The 18,454-nt window shown below is 44.4% G+C and overlaps 1 protein-coding gene across 1 annotated transcript; it reads right to left on the minus strand.

Annotated features, from left to right (window-relative positions):
* Positions 1-1,219: 1,219 nt before the first annotated feature.
* On the minus strand, positions 1,220-12,643 carry LOC311521222 (atrial natriuretic peptide receptor 2-like). Its single transcript, XM_084629440.1, has 8 exons — positions 12,564-12,643; positions 11,566-11,659; positions 10,478-10,565; positions 9,360-9,499; positions 8,032-8,184; positions 6,098-6,196; positions 3,481-3,572; positions 1,220-2,137 (listed from the first exon to the last, which is right to left on the minus strand). Exons 1-8 carry the CDS (start codon positions 12,606-12,608, stop codon positions 1,976-1,978), a joined length of 873 nt encoding a protein of 290 aa, XP_084485566.1. The 5' UTR covers positions 12,609-12,643; the 3' UTR covers positions 1,220-1,975.
* Positions 12,644-18,454: the final 5,811 nt, after the last annotated feature.

Consider the following 18,454-nt stretch of genomic DNA (forward strand, 5'->3'; position numbering starts at 1 on the left):
ACTTTTTCACTAGGAGGGTGGTGAAACACTGGAATGGGTTACCTAGGGAGGTGGTGGAATCTCCTTCCCTAGAAGTTTTTAAGGTCAGGCTTGACAAAGCCCTGGCTGGGATGATTTAATTGGGGATCGGTCCTGCTTTGAGCAGGGGGTTGGACTAGATGACCTCCTGAGGTCCCTTCCAACCCTGATATTCTATGATTCTATGATCACTGGGGGTTTGGCTGACCAGCAGAGGAACTCAATGTGCTAAAGGATGTTACAATGCTGTGGTTGACTTGGAGTTTGAGTTTATTGGTGGTTATATTATAACATTTGGAACATATGCAAATTTAACATTTAAAGTTTAGATAAATGGAAAAATACACTTTAAAAAATGGAATTTAGTCAGACTGTAGATTGTAATCTCATCCAGTAAAGCCAGTTGCTATTCCTATTGCATGTGCTTTCCAATTAAATAAGGGATTTCAGTATCAGCAATACCTTTTAACTTTAATCTCAGTGATAACACAGTACATATTTAATATAAAAATATGCTCATTACATGGGGGCATGAGCCAGTAAATTACCCAGTTAATCTAAATGGATGTACACTGGTTTAAGTCCACTTTCTGTAGGGTTTTGCACTGGTGTATCTAGACTGATTTGGAATAAATTTAGTTACACCAGTGAAACTTTTCTAAGGCCTAATAGCCCTGACCGAGAGAAAATCTGCTGCCATTTTAAATAAATCTGCCATCTGGAAAAAAGAAAAACTGCAGCGTCCCAAACAGCATACAGCACGCAGGGTTCGGCGTACTTTGCATTCAGAGAAAATAACCTCTGATGGAGCTTGAGTGAGAAGCCACTCACATAAACTCATCGCCACCAGCAAACATGGAGATTTATAGAGTTTCCTCTTTGGGCTTCTCTACACTTACAGCGCAACAGCAACGCAGATGTGCCTCGGTAGCGCTTAGTGAAGACACGACCTATGACAATGGGAAAGCTTCTCCCATTGGCTTAGAGAGGTGGTAGCTATGTCAACGGGAGAAACTCTCCTGTCAACACAGCACTGTCCACACGATGGGGTAGGTCGGTATAACTGTGTTGCTCGGGGTGTGGATTTTGACCCAAGCGTGTCAGACCAGCATTCCAGAGAGGGCTTACAGCAGCCTAAGACATGAACTGTTTAAACAGTCTTTCTCCTATTCAATAATCCCCAGCTCTTTTCATCCCTAGATCCCAAAGCACTTTACAAAGGAGGTTAGTATCATCCATGCTTTACAGATGGGGAAACCGAGGCACAGACAGGTGAACTGACTTACCCAAAGTCACTCCAATGGCTAATGACAAGAAGCCAGACCCCCTGAGTTCTTTTAGTCCAATGCTTTATCCACTAGGCCAGATTGTTCCCTCCTACTCTACCTGGCCTTCAGTTCTAGCAAAGTCCACATTTCAATCCCTCCTTTCAAAACGTTAAACAAATTAATCCCACGAGGCTTATCACCACCCTGGGCACTAAATAGCACAGCCTCCCCTTTCACCTTCTCACCACGAGAGGAGTTAATATGCTGACATCTCCAGCCTGCTGCTTGTGCCAAGTCTGATAATGGGGGCTGTTTGCAGGGCTTTCCCCCCCAAAACCTAAGTGACAGCTGTACAGGTCTGATCCCGGTCTCTGGATAGCTGGTGACACAGAAGAATCCATTTAATTCCTTGGGTATCCACACATTTGTCGTCGCCAGTGATTTGTTTTACTTCTTTATTTTTGTTCCCGTCAGACTAAGGGAGAGAGCTATGATTAATGACTGTCCTTGCATCCAGATAGGCTGTGGGGGAGCAGCATCTATTTCTTGCTTTGCCTCTAGGCGTGGCATGGCGATGGAAGCTTTCAAAGATCTCAGGCCCTTCTGGATCACATGAGAAGTTTGGCAGGTAGATCTAAAAGACTGAAAACAAGGAGAAACTGGAACAACAAAACATCTACCCATGCCCTTTAAGCTGGGCTTGAGAGAGGATCATTGGGCAAGACTCCTGGAATCAAACTAAAAGTAGTTCCATCAGGGTCTTGAGAGGCTGTGGTAGTGATGGGCGCTCTCTTCTGGATGGCACTATTCTGCTTTCCTTCTAGCCAGTATGTTACCATGTCTCCTTTCCCCTAAGGAGGAAAATAAGTCAAGATGTAATAATAATACCACCTTGCTCTTATATAGTGCTTTTCATTAGTAGATCTCAACATGCTTTATAAAGGAGGTCAGTATCATTACCTCATTCTACAGAAAGGGAAACTGAGGCATGGAGAGACAAAATGACTTGCCAAGATCCCCCAGCAGCCTATGGCAGAGCTAGAAATAGAACTCAGATCCCCTGAGTCCCAGACAAGTGCTCTAGCCACTCCTACTGCGTCTATTAATGATGGAAAAAACACTTCATCTCTGATAAAGTTTCACTAATTTTAATTATGGGTCTGTCAACACTACAAATACAAATGCAAATGAATCAGGCGATGCCATTATCACAGTTTTTTCTCCTGACCCACTTACAAGACAACAACAATCTATAGTGTGGATTGGATCTAATTGTGTTTTTACCATATTCCATTACTGAAGTCAAAGCCTTAGCTAAAGTCCTAAGGTCAGGCCAGAGCTTTAATCTGGTTGTGAGACATGGTTACAACATAGTGAGGTCCTACCCACAGTACAAACTGTAATTGTGTTGTCATTGGGTCAGTGGGAAATTGTGTGGTAACTGAGTCCCCGGATTCAGTTGTACATGTGGTGTAGATAGGCATGCGACTGTTTCAGAGAGTGGCCATGGAAATAAATTGTTTTCACAAAGCAAAACTGTGTGACGCTTCGGCATTGACCTGCATGCTTCACATGGCAGGACAATGAGCCAGACAGATAGGGACCCAAAATGAAAAAATGGGTTCTAGATTTTACACCCTTCAAAGTCCAGGGCCAAGTTTTCTATCAGCCCCTTACAGAGCGAGAGATGCTGCCTGCAACATTCAGTGTGAGGTCTGGCTTCAGATTCCTCCCAAATGTTGTGATTATTCAAGGTCCATTTTCACCACAAAGAAAAAATCCCACCGAGAATGAAATTACTTCCCAAAATGTGGGCCATTAGGATTGACAGATTCCAAACACAAAGTTTGTGTTCATTTATTGTTTATCACTATTTTAAAGTCTCGTGTTTGATTTTAAGCAGTCAAGCAGGGTGGCTTGCCAAGCTGTGAATCTGAGTGTGGATCCCATGTTTGGGCCCTCGCTCCCGGAGTTGGCTGGGCCTGGGAGCAGCTTATGTCACCCTTGAGCAAACTCCTCCAAGTGATCCTAGCCATGGAACTCCATCCAGGCCCCTTCAGCTGGAGGCACCGCTCAGACTCAGTAAAGCCCTTCTCTGAGAGAGGAGGGTATGAAGGGTTAAAACAACGGCGTTCAGGAAGACAGTTCACACTTTCCCCCTCTGAAAAGCTGAGCACAAATGCTGCCTATTTACCTTGACTTGCAAATTCCCACGACACACTAATATGTACTCTCCAATATGCTCCAACAGCTGGTATGTATTTGAACTGCATTGTATTTTAAGAGCTGGATGGGGGAGAAATTGCCATATTATTGTAACCATTTATCCACTGAAGACATAGCCAGCAATGAATAGCAACTAAACTTCCATCTGCCCCCCAGGCTGCGTCATTATTATTGAATTGACACCTACCTCTTTTCATTTCTTGGCTGTCACTACCATGTTATTTTAAATGCTCACAGATGAACCAAAAGGTCCTTGGTCTCTTTGTAGGCCATCTCAGGACACATATGTGACTGTCAACAAACACTTCACATCACATCCTGTATTCGATATTACTTTTCGGCTCTTTATAGCTGCCTGGCTGGAGTTGCTTGACAACTGACCCTTTTATCTCACATGGAAGAAATCCATATGGAGTTTTAGCCAGTGGCCACTGAACAGCCACTGCCTTCTCCGTGTACTCACTTTTGAACAAAGACTAAAGCTAAGAGAAATTTCCACCCACCCACTGCCTCCATGCCTATAAATAAAGAGAGAGGGAAGGTGCCATTTCCTGTAACTGTATAAATACTTCTACTGAATTATTCTGGCAACATGATCTTTTCTTTAACCAAGGAAGGATTTATACTCATGCAAAATGCTTATTGTCTCATCCATTGCAGGAGACTGGGAGCCAGGACTCATGGGTTCTATTCCCATTTCTGCTACTAATTCTCTGTGGGACAAGATACTTAATTTACTTTTTTGTAAAAATGGGGATGATTCGTGAGCTGGGGGGGATTTTTCCACTGAACGATTTTTTGACAGAAAAAGCAGTTTCCTTAACATCAGCATTTTCCACAGCATTTTGATTCAGAAATCTCAGAACATTTAATTTAGATTGAAAAATGCTGAAATAAAATGTTTCCATAATTTCCAGATGAAAAATTTTCTGAACTATTTGTCCCACAAAAAGTTTTGATATTTTGACATTTCATCCTGATTTGGGACAGAAACAAATGTTATGTCCACACAGGATGGAAACTCTGGATTTCACTGAAGTTAATACTTTTAACCTATCACTGTGAGGTCCTCTGGGTTAGTTACCTACAGTATGTAAAGCTATTTGAAATCCTCAGATGAATATTTCAAAAGAAGCATGGAAAGAGGAGAGAATTAAGGTTATAAGAGAAGCTTTTTCATAGCACACTGTGTTAGAAGTGTTGATAAGACATCCAGAAGGAGAGGTGAGAGATAGGCAGAGATACATGACTGAAGAGAAGATGAAATGTGAGGGATGGAGGAAAAGATTTGGGAATCATCAGCATAAAAGTTTTAGCTGAGGCTATGGTATCAAATGAGTTCACTTCAGGAGAGTGCAAAGGGAGAAGAGGAAGGGAGCAGACTGGGAGGTTGACAGAAGGCTAATGAGGTTGCACACATAACTGAGAGCATGAGTTGAGGACGATGGGGGTGAACAGATGTCACTGAGGGCATAATTTGTTCTGCAGAGTCTTCAGACTAGTGATGATGAGTGAGAAGGAAAGAACCCAGCCTGACTCTCAGACCCACAAGTTGAGTTTGCAATGCCAGCAGTTAGGATGGGGGAGGAAATACACTTTCAATTTGAAAATTGGTCAAATTTGATATGGAATCAGTAAGGCACAATGGACATATTAAACCCCATCATGACAATTTTGAGAGTCACTTTTCAGAGCGGAACAGCCCTTTAAAACATATTGAAAAATTGCCCTGTTTTAATACATTTGAAAAGCATTGTAGCCCCATCCAACAAACTATGTAACCTTCTTTCTCTTATGGATTAGAGGAACAAATATATGTCTAAAAAAAAAAGCCCAGTTTTGGCTCATTCAGCTTTTTCTGGCCCCTGGAGCTCAGATCAAATCAGATTTCAGATCCTGAGCTTTTAATTATCAGCTCAGCTAAAGATAAAGCTTGCTAACCAAACTCGGGACCCCGTGAGTCCCTGGGAGGAGCTGAAGAAGAATTCTTCCTGAAGATTTTCTCATGAAGATTTCTCCCTAATCATTCTGCTGGACGATAGGGTTTGCTTCCCCATGCAACACACTGCCCCCACCTCCACTGACTGGGGGTGCAGCTCCAATGGAGCCAGGCTGTCAAACTTTCTGCAGTCACTAGCAGTCTCCTAGACTCCACATTTAAAGGGAAGTTACACTGAGGAGGGTGGGCCATGGAACATATTATAGTTCTTCTATAGCTCCGCTGAGTGCAGGGAAGGAGGAACAATGAACATTCCCTGCTAATCCTGTGCTGCTCCGGGGCCTGATTGCAGCCTGCCCCATCTCCTAAGGAACTCTGGACCCTTGGAGACCCCTCTCTTGGGCCTGGAGGAAGAGGGGAGGTTGTCACAAGGCAGTGGAGCCCCCTTTTTCACAAGAGGGGAAAGCCATGCATGTACATTCCCCTCTTTGTGTGTGGATCTTGGCTGGACAATTGAGCCCTCAAGTCAAAAGCCTCCTGAGGTTGGGAGTTGCACCCACTTAAGCCAGGGTTGGACTCAGAACTCAGCCCTCCACAACTCATTAAAATGTGCTAAGCATTGCCCCAGCATTTGGCTGTTCTTTACCCTCACTGGTGGACTCCATCCTGGAAGCTGTGTTGACAGTGTCTCCAAACAAGCAGTACCGGGGCATTTTGGTTCCAACGACTCCAGCTACGACTGGCCCTATTGAAGAAAAGAAAGCCAACTATTCTGGGAGATGTTTTTAACTCACACTCAGAATGGCCCTTAGGCTTATGTAATCTCCGTGGTTGCACAGGGCCCAGCACCACACACAGCTCTGGTCCAGTGTCCCCAGTTCCCAATTTGCAGTCCTGTCTGGTTGCATTGCACCATAACAAGGTATAAATGCCGATACTGTCTTAACCACCCCCTGCATTTGACAAGTTGTGCTTCAGCTCCACTACTGACTTCCAGGTCTATGTAGGTGAGTCACCAGAAGCCCAAGAGCCTCATAAGCAGGGGAGGGCTGGGATGGAGGGATCACAGGCAGGCAGGAGCTGCTATGGGTACATAGAAAGGTGTGGGGAGGAGGGCCTGGTCATAGGTGAGCAGAGAGCTAGATGGGTCTTTGATGGAGTGTCTGCCCTACACTGGCACGTAAGGGGTTAAAAGAGGCCGAGGGAGGCTGCGTGAGGAAGTGGCCAATAGGAGGGAGGCTGTGAGGAGCAGCCAATCCAGGCCCAGCAGGCCTATATAAGAAGAGCCAGGGAGCAGAGCAGGGCGTGTAACTATCTGGAGCTCAAGGAGGGAAGATTGTGTTCCTAGTTAGAGGAAGGAGTGCTAGTACCTGGATGGAGCAGTGCCTGAAGGCCCTGAGGGCAGAGCAGGTGCTGGGGGCCAGGGGAAGAGGCCCAGGAAAGCATAGCAGTCATAAGGGGAGTTGAGGAGATGCAGCATGTGGTTGCCATTGACAGGGTCCCTGGGCTGGGACCCAGAGTAGTGGGTGGGCCTGAGTCCCCACCACTCGCCACTGGGGAAGTGGCTGGACTACTGACAGAGATACTTCCGCCCGGAAAGGGGAAACATGGATGGTGATGTGGCCAGAGAGCCGAGTCATGAAGAGGACTCTGCGGTACTTGGATTGAGGGGGATCTGCAAGCTGAGACAACAACGGGAGAGACACCATAAGGAGAGGGCATACTGGCTGGCGGAGCTAGTCCCTGTGAGGAGGTGCCACTGTGGTAAGTGGACCCATGACAGGGTCTCCACAGTATCTGTTCACACTAGGCCCCACAAAAAATACTTTAGGCTGGCCCTGCACACACTAAGCAGCTGGAAAAGCAAGAGCAGGAACCAAGCTCATATATTGCTGACAATAGCCGAGGAGCTTTCTATTCCTAGGCATCTCCATTGAATCTTAGCTTTGCGTCTGTGATGTCAGCCCATTCTGCTTTAAAATGAGAAGAGTTTGCTCTGCTGTTGAGATAACAAGGGCTAATGGTCTTGTTGGGGCCGCATGCCACAGTGCTGAGCATCACAACATGTGTGCTGGTCTAATCCAGACTCCGTATTGCCAACCAGGCATGTGGATGAGTGGGAAAATCAGATGGTGACCCAGATCAGGGAGCAGAGAAAGCGTAAGTGTGGGGGCTGAGTCAAGGATGTGAGAAAACGCTCTTTTGGGATCATGAACAACTAACTGGGACTAGCAATGGCAACAGAATTACCATCCCCAGCCTGTATTAGCATCAGCTTTCTCTCTCCTTCTGTGAGGCACAAGTGTGGATCTGCTCCACCCAGTCTGGTTGGTGGGGCACTCTTTGCAAAAGCATCCATGTCAGAGGGATGGTGAGGGCCCTTTAAAACTCAGCAGTTGCCACTCAGCAGTAACTGCCTTGTCACAGGATTTTGGATTCTCAGGATAAGGTGATATTGCAGCTACCTGGGGCTATGAACGTTAAATGGGATGCTCAGCCCATGGCTGAAAATTCAGCTCACTCTTTACATAGACAAGATGCTATTACAAACATTTGCCAGATGGCAGCCTACCCACATACCTGAGTGGATTCCTGCTCGTATCTTTAGCTGGGTGTTGGGTTTGTGCGGAATCCTAAATGTCTTGCACACGGCCACCAGGTCTAGAGCCATACTTGCTATTTCACTAGCATGACGAATACCATTCTCTTTGGGTACCCCCGACACTACCATGTCTCAAAACAAAAATACAGCCTCATCAGCCTTCAACACGAGTCATTTTAAGCAGGCATTTGCTAGAAGGATGCTGGCCTTAGCTAAAAAATGCTATTTCCCTTTCACACACTGGGCTAGTTCTACTGGGCTAGTTCTGAGTTTAGCACAAAGACCTCCAGAAACAAATCCAGGACAGGAAACACAGTACAATATTTTGAGTGGTTAATTTCTAGAGCTGTGCAAAACTTTGCACTTCCCTCTTACCCTTCCCCACATTCAAGGACTCTGGAGAAGGGGCACAGGGCCTCATGAAGGGTATCAGCTCTTCTAGCTTAAGGTGGGTGTCACCAGGAAATGGCAAGGAACCACAAATCCCTCAGGAGTCTTCCCCCATTCCTTCTGAAACTGGCTCCTACACTGAGCAGCAAGGGCAGAGATAGTCTATAGACTAGCTCTCTGGCTAGGGAATCCATTTGAGTACTCTAGAAACCAAATGATAGCTAAGATGCTTGGGATCCCTAATGTGTGCAACAGCTGCTGCAGCAAGAGGCGTTTCATCACTACCATTAACATTGAGGGGTTCAGAATCCATTGCCCCCAAAATCCTGGAGGATTTGGTGCAAGAGTAGTTTTAGTGGCAGCCACCCCTTGCAAACCTACAAAATGGGGGAAAGAACCCAGAGAGAGAGCCTCCAGCCCCATACAGAGTTGGAAGGAGGATAAGGCTACCACTCCCTGCTTGAGAAGACAGCAATGATAACATTTAGGAGAGGGAGTCTTGGGCAGAAGGTGTGGGGATGGGATGGGTTGCTGGCATTGGTTCATCTGAGAGTCATACATTTCTGTAAAGCGCAAGCCATCAAGTGAACCAGCCATGATTGGTCTGTTGCCAACATCTAAGACTGGACCCTGCAGGGCACAGAAATCAAACACAGAAGGATTTGTTCATCTCCACCCACTTCTCTCCTTTCATTGAGTTTAATGGAATACTATGAACATGTAGGGGGGGGGGGGAAATGAACCGTCTTCATTAGGGCAGTGTTAGGACTCTCCCCTCTCAGAATGTAATTATTCTGGTCCTTAATGCGGTAATGAGCTATTCAGATCCCCTGGACTGGTTATTCTTATGCTTTGAGCCCTTCTTCTCCTAAGCCTCTTATGAAATCCCCACTTGCCCACAGCACAGGGAACTTACAGGCATCTCCTATCGTCTCCACCTTGTAGACATCATAGTTGTCTATGATTTCATCAAAGGTAGTGTAGAGTTTGTTTAAGAAGTCCACTACTTGGTAAGGTGTGCTGGTGCTGGATAGCTGAGTGAAGCCAACAATGTCACTGGTAAGGCACAACAAGAGAACAAACACTGTCCAGTCAGGTGTTTGGCTAAACACCATCCAGTCAGGTGTTCTGGTTAAACATGAACACAATGACACATCTTCCCATGCAGTACTATTTTCTCAGCTGGAGGTATTTTCACCCCACCACAACCACAACCCATCCCTGAATTTGTTTTTTCAGTTTGTTTTGAAGTCTCTCTTTCTGGCTGGGGATCTTCCTCTTTAAAACATTTGCTTAGGCTGAGAAGAGATCCCTTCAGTACCAAAGACCGGATAAAACTAAGTCAGCTTCACTTTCCAACGGAGCAGACAATTTTTCATCTACAACCAGACTTTGTGGATAAAAGGTCCTTGGTTTTAGACTATGCACACAAGAAAAAGTGGATGTAATATCCTACCACTGTCATGGATTGAGCAGCTGGCTCTTTAAATTGTGGACAGCGACTCACCTCTGTACCTTTTACCATGCTGTTCAATGGCGAAAGCCAAATAAAGTCTGTAAAAACATGTTTGATGTATGTATTGTTTTTCCACCTTAGGGACCAATCCTGATGTCTTTACTTGGGCACTAAATATTTCTTTTAACTGCTAGAGGTGATGTATTACCGAGTGTTAGACTTCCAGCCATGTGATAGTCTCACTTTCCACTTCATTCATTTTAACATAAAAAAGGGCAATTTTGTGACCTTTCATAGAAATTCACAAATTTGCCCTGAGGAAAATTTTGCCATTTTTGCACCAGTGATCACAGCTTTGACAGAAATTATGTGCCTGGAACAAAGGTTTTATCCACTGCATTTTAACAGCACTCCTTTCCACAGGTGGAAATTCGCAAACGTCCATTATGGTCTCACTCAAATAAAAAGTTTAATGTTTGTGTTTCATGGACATTATTTGCCTCCTCTCTAAAAGTGACTTGACCACAATTGTTTTGTGCAGGTAAGTTATAGTCCTAAATCCACCCATTCCCACTTACCTGAAAAAGATGGTGGCAATTACGTAACTTTGGGCTTGTGAAGGTTTTCCTTGCCTCAGATCATCTGCTACTTGCTTGGGTAACATACCTATTTTAGAGCACAAAGCGAGATTGTCAACTATTATTGTAGGGTGAGAAATGCATGAAAAGGATAAAATTAGCTTAATCTGATTTTTCCCCACTCAGATATAGAAAGCAAAAGAAATGTTTATGAATGTAAAATGCTTTGACATTGGAAAAAACGTAGGGATAAAATCTGCCCTCACTTACAGCCTGGTAAATCCAGAGTAACTCTGTGGAAATCAATGAAGTTATAGCAGTTTGACACCAGTGTAACTTATGTCAGAACTTGCCCATATGTGCTGCTTGTTATGAATTCTAATTATTATTACAACTAGTGTTACTATTAGAGATAGGCTTGAATTGGAATCACACATCCTATCTGAATCCTAGTGTAGCTGGCCCATGGATCGATACAGGGCTAGAAGAAAGCTTGGGAGCTAAACAGTCCAAAGTCAGGGGAAGTCTAGATGTAACCAGGCCCATCTCTGATTCTGTCCGTCTTTACCTCTCTTTTGTTTTCCTCTGTCTTTTCTTTCCTGCCTTCTGTCTCCTCTCCTCCTCTGTGTTTCATCTCTGGTCTTTTCTCTCTCCCTCATTTCTCTTTCCTTTTCCCTTTCTCTCCTTCCTGATTTCTCTCCCTTGTTGTCTCTGTCTTTCCTCTCATTCCCATCCTCTTGTGGAATTCTATAGTGCACAATCTACAAAAGAACCCAACTCCTCTATGAGCTCCCCAGGATCCTCCAGCATGCCTAGAACTGCACAAGATGACATTCTCAGCAACAGAAGAGGGTCTCAAAACGTCGAGGAAGCTGGAATATTAACTAGTCAATGTAAAAGTATTTATTTTCTTGGGGGGGGGGAACTATGAAGAAATGATAAATATCTATTGAATCTTGCATGGAGGAACTATATTAAAGGATGACCTATAAAAAGGTAGTTTCTTCCATTGCTTGCCCCTAGGAAAGCTAAATTGCAATTACTACTGCTCAGAATATCCTATATTTTCTGTAATATGATTGACTTACTATATAATAAACGATCAGTCTTCTGCTTTTCATGCATTAAGTCCTGGGTTCGTTCTGCAACTACTACTTCCAGGTGTTTGCTGTATTTCTCCATCTAAGCAGGACAAACAGATTCCATAATATAATCCATTCACTAAGGTGTTCATGTTTATAAACAGCAGGGAGTTCAGCATTTTGCTGGTTCTGGTTTGGTAACATTTAGATGGGCACAGGTGAAAAGTTGGTCTAGATTATTTTTTTCTAGACCAAATTCTGTCCTTAGGTACATTCATGGCTCCCACAGGAAATCAGTAAGATCTCATGCTTCTGAAGGCAGAATTTGCCCCATTGCTTTCGAATTCTACATAATCATTGGGAGCCAAGTCCTGGATATCAGTGCACAGTACCAGTTGTGGAGATGTGCATTGAGACCCTCCAGGGACCACATATGAATCCAAGTCTCAAGCCTCCACCAACAGATCACAGAGCTGCATTAGGCCATGCTGTGGCTTGTGCACCCCTACTCTGAGTGGCAATAGATGATGGAACCACAAGCCCCATTCCCACCACCAAAGCCTTGCACAATAGCACTCAAGATGCCTCTGGAGAGCTGTGCTCTTGATATAAAGTAAACTCGGCTTCAACTGCAGCTGCACCTGGGAAGCCGTGCACCCGAGGAGGGAGGACAGGATTTCCACCACCTGCATTTTTAAGAAACAATTGTTATCACATTTTTTTTTAATTCAGCCCTAAACAAAATTGAGAACTGAACTGAAGGAAAGAGGCTAGATTGGAACCTGGGACTCAAAGTTAACTGTAGCTTCCACAAAAACAACAAGGAGTCTGGCTAATTCTACTAGAGGTCAATGAGTGTTTGTTATTCGTCTTGGCAAACAATGGGCATGACATCAAAGGACAAGACCATTCCAAGTGATTAGAAGGGAGAGCTGGCGGCAGGTGGGTATGTTAAGTCCTGCCTGGCTTGTTTTCTGGTTTGATTAAGAATCTATTAAGCTTACCAGAGTCATCATCATGTCGACTGGACTAACTTTGTTCGGATTCATCTTGTACAATAACTTCTTGACTTGCTCAAATGTAGGCCTTTGGGTTGGGTTGGTTTTCCTGCACCTCCTGATTAGCTGAAACAGGGAAAGGGAGAAAGAAAGCAAATGGCCCTTAATAGTTCAAGGTACAGATAGGTTTTCCTTCGAGTGTTATATCTTGGACCATTTGTGAACTTGGGGCCAGATTATCAACTGGCGTAAAATGACATAGCTACGTTGAAGTCTCTGGAGCTACACTGATTTACACTGATTGATAATCTGGCCCATGTAATTCAATAGCATTAGTAAATGAATGTGCTACTGGGAGAAACACTGGAATGTTCAAAAGCGATGCTTGGTTTCCTCTGTCAAATACTTTTGAAACTTTGGGCCCAGTTCTTATTTACACTAGGCCACTTTATGCTCCCGGAGTGGTGGAAATTGGCTTTAGGGCTTATCTATTCACAGAAGTTGTACTGGTTTAACTTAACTTGGTTTAAAAACTGATTTTGTTAAATCAATGTAAAACTCAGTGTAGACAATCTTATTTCCGTTTAAGGGTAGCTTGGTTTTATTTAAGTTGGGAAGCTAAGCTATGACACTCTTAAAGTGAACTAAGAGTGCCTGCACAAAAACTTGAACCAGTTTAACTAAATTGGTTTAAAGACACATTTTTTAGTAAACCGGCGCAATTGTGCGTGCAGACCAGCACTTAGTGTCAACGAGACTCAGACCTTTAATCTCATTTAAAAAACAGACATTGCCCCAGACACATACTATAATTTACTAACTGACTTTCAAATGCTAACAATAAAGCTTCACTGATATTAAATATGTAGATGGACTTGACACTTGATAACAAAATTAAAAGCCATACAATTCCAGTGACTGAATATTGAAACATTACTGCCCTGAAACTTTTGGGGGACAAACTGAAATTTTCCATTTGGCAGAATAATGGCTCCTTCATAGGGCTGGTCACACTGAAAGCTTACATCAGCATAGCTCCATTTCTCAAGGGTGTGAAAAATACACACCTTTGAGAGATGTAACTATGCCGACCTAACCTCTGGTGTAGACAGGGCTAGGTTGATGAAAGAATTATTCCACCGAGCTAGCTACCACCTATTGGGGAGCTGGATTAACTACAGTGATGGGAAAACTCCTCCCGTTACGGGCGTGAGTGTGTACACTGAAGTACTGCAGCTGTGCCACAATAGCGTTGTAAGTGTAGACATACCTGTAGTGGCTATTAAAGCTAAAGAGCATTTTATGGTGCCATGCTTAAAAAGTACACTCTTAACTCTGCATTTCCTGGGCTTCTAAGTTAAAAATAATGTTTACATTCCTCAAAGGAATATTGCACTGAAACCACTGTCATGTGCCTGCAATCTGAAGTTCACCTCAATGAAGATTTTTGTGGGAGAGACTATATAATCTTATTTACCTCCACATAGTCTGTAGGGCATGGACAGGAATTCTCAGACTTTCCTGAAATTAATTCTGTCAGAGGCAGGCACGATGAATATTCCGCTGAATGAGAATCATCCTTGAGAAAACAATGTTGGGAGAACAGGAATGGGGACAGCAGTGAAAAGAAATCCATAATAACGATGTAAAGCACTGAATACACCAATCAAGGAAAGAAAGAATAGCTGGTAGTTTTCTCATCCATCATGTTGAAAATACACCCCTATTGTCATGTTTGGGACATATTCTTGCCTATCACTTCCTGTACAGACGCCTTCCTTTTATCTCTCCATTGGAAATGTTCCAGATTAGGGCTTTTATGTCTGAGTACAGAAGAGGCCTACATATCTCACTGTGCCACAGACAGCTGTCTCCAAGCTCTCACTCAGCTGACAAGATCTGAGCTCAGCCTACATCGAAGGGGAGCAGCTCTTGAAATTATTGAAAACATCAGACACAGCAAGAGCCCCCTGTGAAGCTGAAGGACCACATTGGGCCACTGGCATGAACAGTTAACAGTAGAAGAACCATAATCATAAGTGCAGGTCACTAGAGTTATTTTTAAGCCAAATTGTTTTATGGAGCCAGAGTTGTTACACGGGTTTTTTTCAGGTCACCTTATGTTGATTTTGATGCACATAGAATCATAGACCTCAGGAGGTCATCTAGTCCAACCCCCTGCTCAAAGCAGGGCCCATACCCACCCCCAACTCGTCATCCCAATTCCCCCTCCCCCATTTCCCCCAGATCTCTAAATGGCCCCTTCAACGATTGAACTCACAACTCTAGGTTTAGCAGGCCAATGCTCAAACCACTGAGCTATCCCTCCCCATCATTTATGCAAACAGTTTCGCATAGATCATTTACCCTGAATCCATGTATAGACAACACCTTCCCCATAGATGGAGGTTCAACAGCTACCCCATCACTGTCCCCCCAGCTTTGGATCCTATCAAGGTGCTTTGTGGGTCTGGGGCTGTATTGTGGGAGGACTGGAAACTGAGCAGGCCACAGGACGGGTGGGCAGGCCAATGGTAAGGCTGGGAGTGACATACCTCATCCCCACTCCAGCCCCACAGAGCGTACCCAGAAAAAAAGAATAGAACAGAAGCTGTATTATCTTTTCCACTGCATTTCTCTCGGGTATCCCAGGGGTTGGTGGGGCCAGGAGGAATCTTACACTGGTAGCGTGGCTCTACTGGAATTGGATTTAAATCAATGTAATCAAAATAAAGATCCAGCCCTGAGTAAGCACTGAAGATTTTGATCCATGATGGGAATATATACCCTTGTGAACACAGTACTGTGAGCCCAATCCGGCTCCCACTGAAGTCAACTGGAGTTTTGAGAATAACTTCAATGGCAGCAGAATCAAAATTATGAGGAACTTCACAAATAGCTCTTCAACTCTTACCTGCACAGGGTCACTTCTTGTTGCGATCTCTAATAAAATGATGGAATAACTGCAATATTACAGACAAATAATTGGAGTGAATATATTGCAAACGGAGCCTTTTGAAGAAAAGGATGACATTTTTGCACATCTCCCTCACTCCCTGCTTTTTTTTTCTTTTTCTTCTTTTTTTCCCCCCAGTCACTAATCCATCCTTATTTGGGACACATTCTCAGGAAAATCAATGGACCTTTTGGATGCCTAAGGACTGCAGAATTGGGCCCAGGGTGTTTTGGCCAGCAATACACACGGTCACATGCTGGGGTGGCTAAGCACCTTCTCATAGTGCCAAACACCAGGTCTATTACAGCATAGATGCCAAGCACTAGTGAACCCGGGCTAGATGGACAGCGCTCGCAGTCTCTTTTGGAGGAACTCTCCTGCTGGATTGCTTGGGAACTCTGGTGCTACGTTCCTCTGTCTGATTTCACCGGTTGCCATGTATTTGCCAAGGAAGGGTTGTCTGCCCTGTAGCACAGACAGACTTTGCAGGCACTTCGGGTTGGCAGGTTGAGCTGTAACAGGGATCTCAGTAACCTTTTAACTTCAGTGCAGTGTTCAGTTGCCGAAGGCATGAACAATGTACCCCCCGGCACTCTGTTTTAAGGAAAGGTCTTGGCAAGATGTGGCTCCAAGAGGCAAGCTCAGTCACAAATTTACAGCTACGTAGCCTAAACCTGTGCACTTTGCCCGCTGCAAGCTGAAAGCATATCAAACTAAGGCAGCATTACTGGGAAACGTGATGCTGTTTGGATGGGAGGCAGTGACGAAACAAAAGGCATGAGACACGGCTGCGAAACAGCGGCTTGCGTGGAGCACCATAACCCAAGGAGCACTGGCGCTCAAGCACTCAATCGCTCTGTAGTCAGGCCCAGCACAGAAATAGAACAGCACAGCTGGGTTCAATCTTCAGACAGCCAAGCCATTTGGGGCCAGATTTGTAAAGGTATTTAGGCACTTAAAAATGCAGAGAGGCAGCTAGTGGGATTTTCAAAAGCACCTAACTCCCACTGAAGTTAAAAATCTGGCTTGAAATGGCTAATGGTCATTAGCAGCGTCCTGGCAGGTCTCAGCGTAATACGTGTATGATTCTGCAGAAGACAGTAATACACATGAATCCAAGACATAAACTAACAAACCTCTCTGCAGAATATTTCCTTTTTGGTGGGTGTTTAGTGATAACAGGGGGAAGAATTTATTGAAATCATTTGATGTTAGGGTGCTTCCCCACACTGGCCCTGCAAAAGATAAGTTAGGCCAGGTGGACCAAATCAGCTAATTAGGCTGCAGACAGGGGATCTTGAGTTGGAGGCAGCTAATTAGAGAGACGCTCATCTGTGAGGGACAGGTGGGGCTTCTACAAAAGACAGGAAATTGAGAGCAGAGGAGACAGAAGGGTGAAGTCTATAGTTACTCCCTGGGAGAAATGGTTGAGGGGCTTCAGAGACAAGTTGCCTACAATGACTTGCTGGGAGGAGGGAGTGAAGAGACTGGCAAATCTCAAAGAGTGGGGAAGGCCCTAGCAAACCCCTAGCAGGTGTGGGATTGGCTCAGGGAAAGGCAGCAAGGGAACAGACCTTGGCAGCTGTGTAGAGGGTGTCTGAGTTGGAACCTGGAGTAGAGGGTGGGCCCAAGTTCTCCTGCTCGCTGCTGTGGGAGTGGCACTGTGCGGCAGTGAAGCAGAGGACTGGTCTGGGGAGCAAGCACCTTAATGCATGCCCCCCACACACACACAGCCCCCTGGAATGGGAAACCACAATAGTGACCTGGCTGGAGGGCTGAGTCACGAAAAGGATGCTATTGTTCCTGTAGTGAGAGAGGGGCTGCATAGGAGAAACTGACTGGGTGTAAGTGCTGGAAGGGGTGTTGGCCTGACTGAACTAATCCCCAAAATCGCCAAGAGGCAGCGTCATCCAGCAGTGAGTAGAACAACCCTGTCGCCGTTAACAATGAATTCATAAAAAAGTCCCCAAACAGCCATCAGAAGGTATTGCAAGGTATTTACATGCCAGATATGCTAAACATTCGTATGCCCCTTCATGCTTCAGCCACCATTCCAGAGGACATGCTTCCATGCTGATGACGCTTGTTAAAAAAATGTGTTAATTAAATTTGTGACTGAACTCCTTGGGGCAGAATTGTATGTCCCCTGCTCTGTTTTACCCGCATTCTGCCATGTATTTCGTGTTATAGCAGACTCAGATGGGAACCCAGCACATGTTGTTCATTTTAAGAACACTTTCACTGCAGCTTTCACAAAACGCAAAGAGTGAGATTTCTAAAGATAACTACAGCACTCGACCCAAGGTTTAAGAATCTGAAGTGCCTTCCAAAATCTAAGAGGGACGAGGTGTGGAGCATGCTTTCAGATGTCTTAAAAGAGCAACATTCTGATGTGGAAACTACAGAAGTCGAACCACCAAAGAAGAAAATCAACCTTCTGTTGGTGGCATCTGACTCAGATAATGAACATGCGTCAGTCTGCACTGCTTTGGATCATTATCAGCATGGACGCATGTCCCCTGGAATGGTGGTTGAAGCATGAATGGACATATGAATCTTTAGTGCATCTGGCACATAAATATCTTGTGATGCTGGCTACAACAGTGCCATGTGAACACCTGTTCTCACTTTCAGGTGACATTGTAAACAAGAAGCGGGCAGCATTATCTCCTGCAAATGTAAACAGACTTGTTTGTCTGAGCAATTGGCTGAACAAGAAGTAGAACTGAGTGGACTTGTAGGCTCTAAAATTGTACATTGTTTTGTTTTTTGAATGCAGTTATGAAACAAAAAATCTACATTTGTAAATTGTATTTTCATGATAAAGGGATTGCACTACAGTACTTGTATGAGGTGAATTGAAAAAATACTATTTTGGGGGTTTTTACAGTGCAAATACTTGTAATCAAAAATAAATATAAAGTGAGCACTGTACACTTCA

This window comes from Lepidochelys olivacea, assembly GCF_965140295.1.
Source record: "Lepidochelys olivacea isolate rLepOli2 genome assembly, chromosome: 5".
In the NCBI taxonomy this organism is placed as follows: Eukaryota; Metazoa; Chordata; order Testudines; family Cheloniidae; genus Lepidochelys; species Lepidochelys olivacea.

Excerpts from the sequence above, each read along its gene's own strand:
- LOC311521222 (XM_084629440.1), bottom strand. The coding sequence starts at position 12,608 with ATGAATCCGAACAAAGTTAGTCCAGTCGACATGATGATGACTCTG. Across the intron at positions 10,566-11,565 it reads GACTGATCGTTTATTATATA|GTATGTTACCCAAGCAAGTA; the intron begins GTAAGTCAATCA and ends GCTCTAAAATAG. Across the intron at positions 2,138-3,480 it reads GTGGGAATTTGCAAGTCAAG|GGGAAAGGAGACATGGTAAC; the intron begins GTAAATAGGCAG and ends TTTCCTCCTTAG.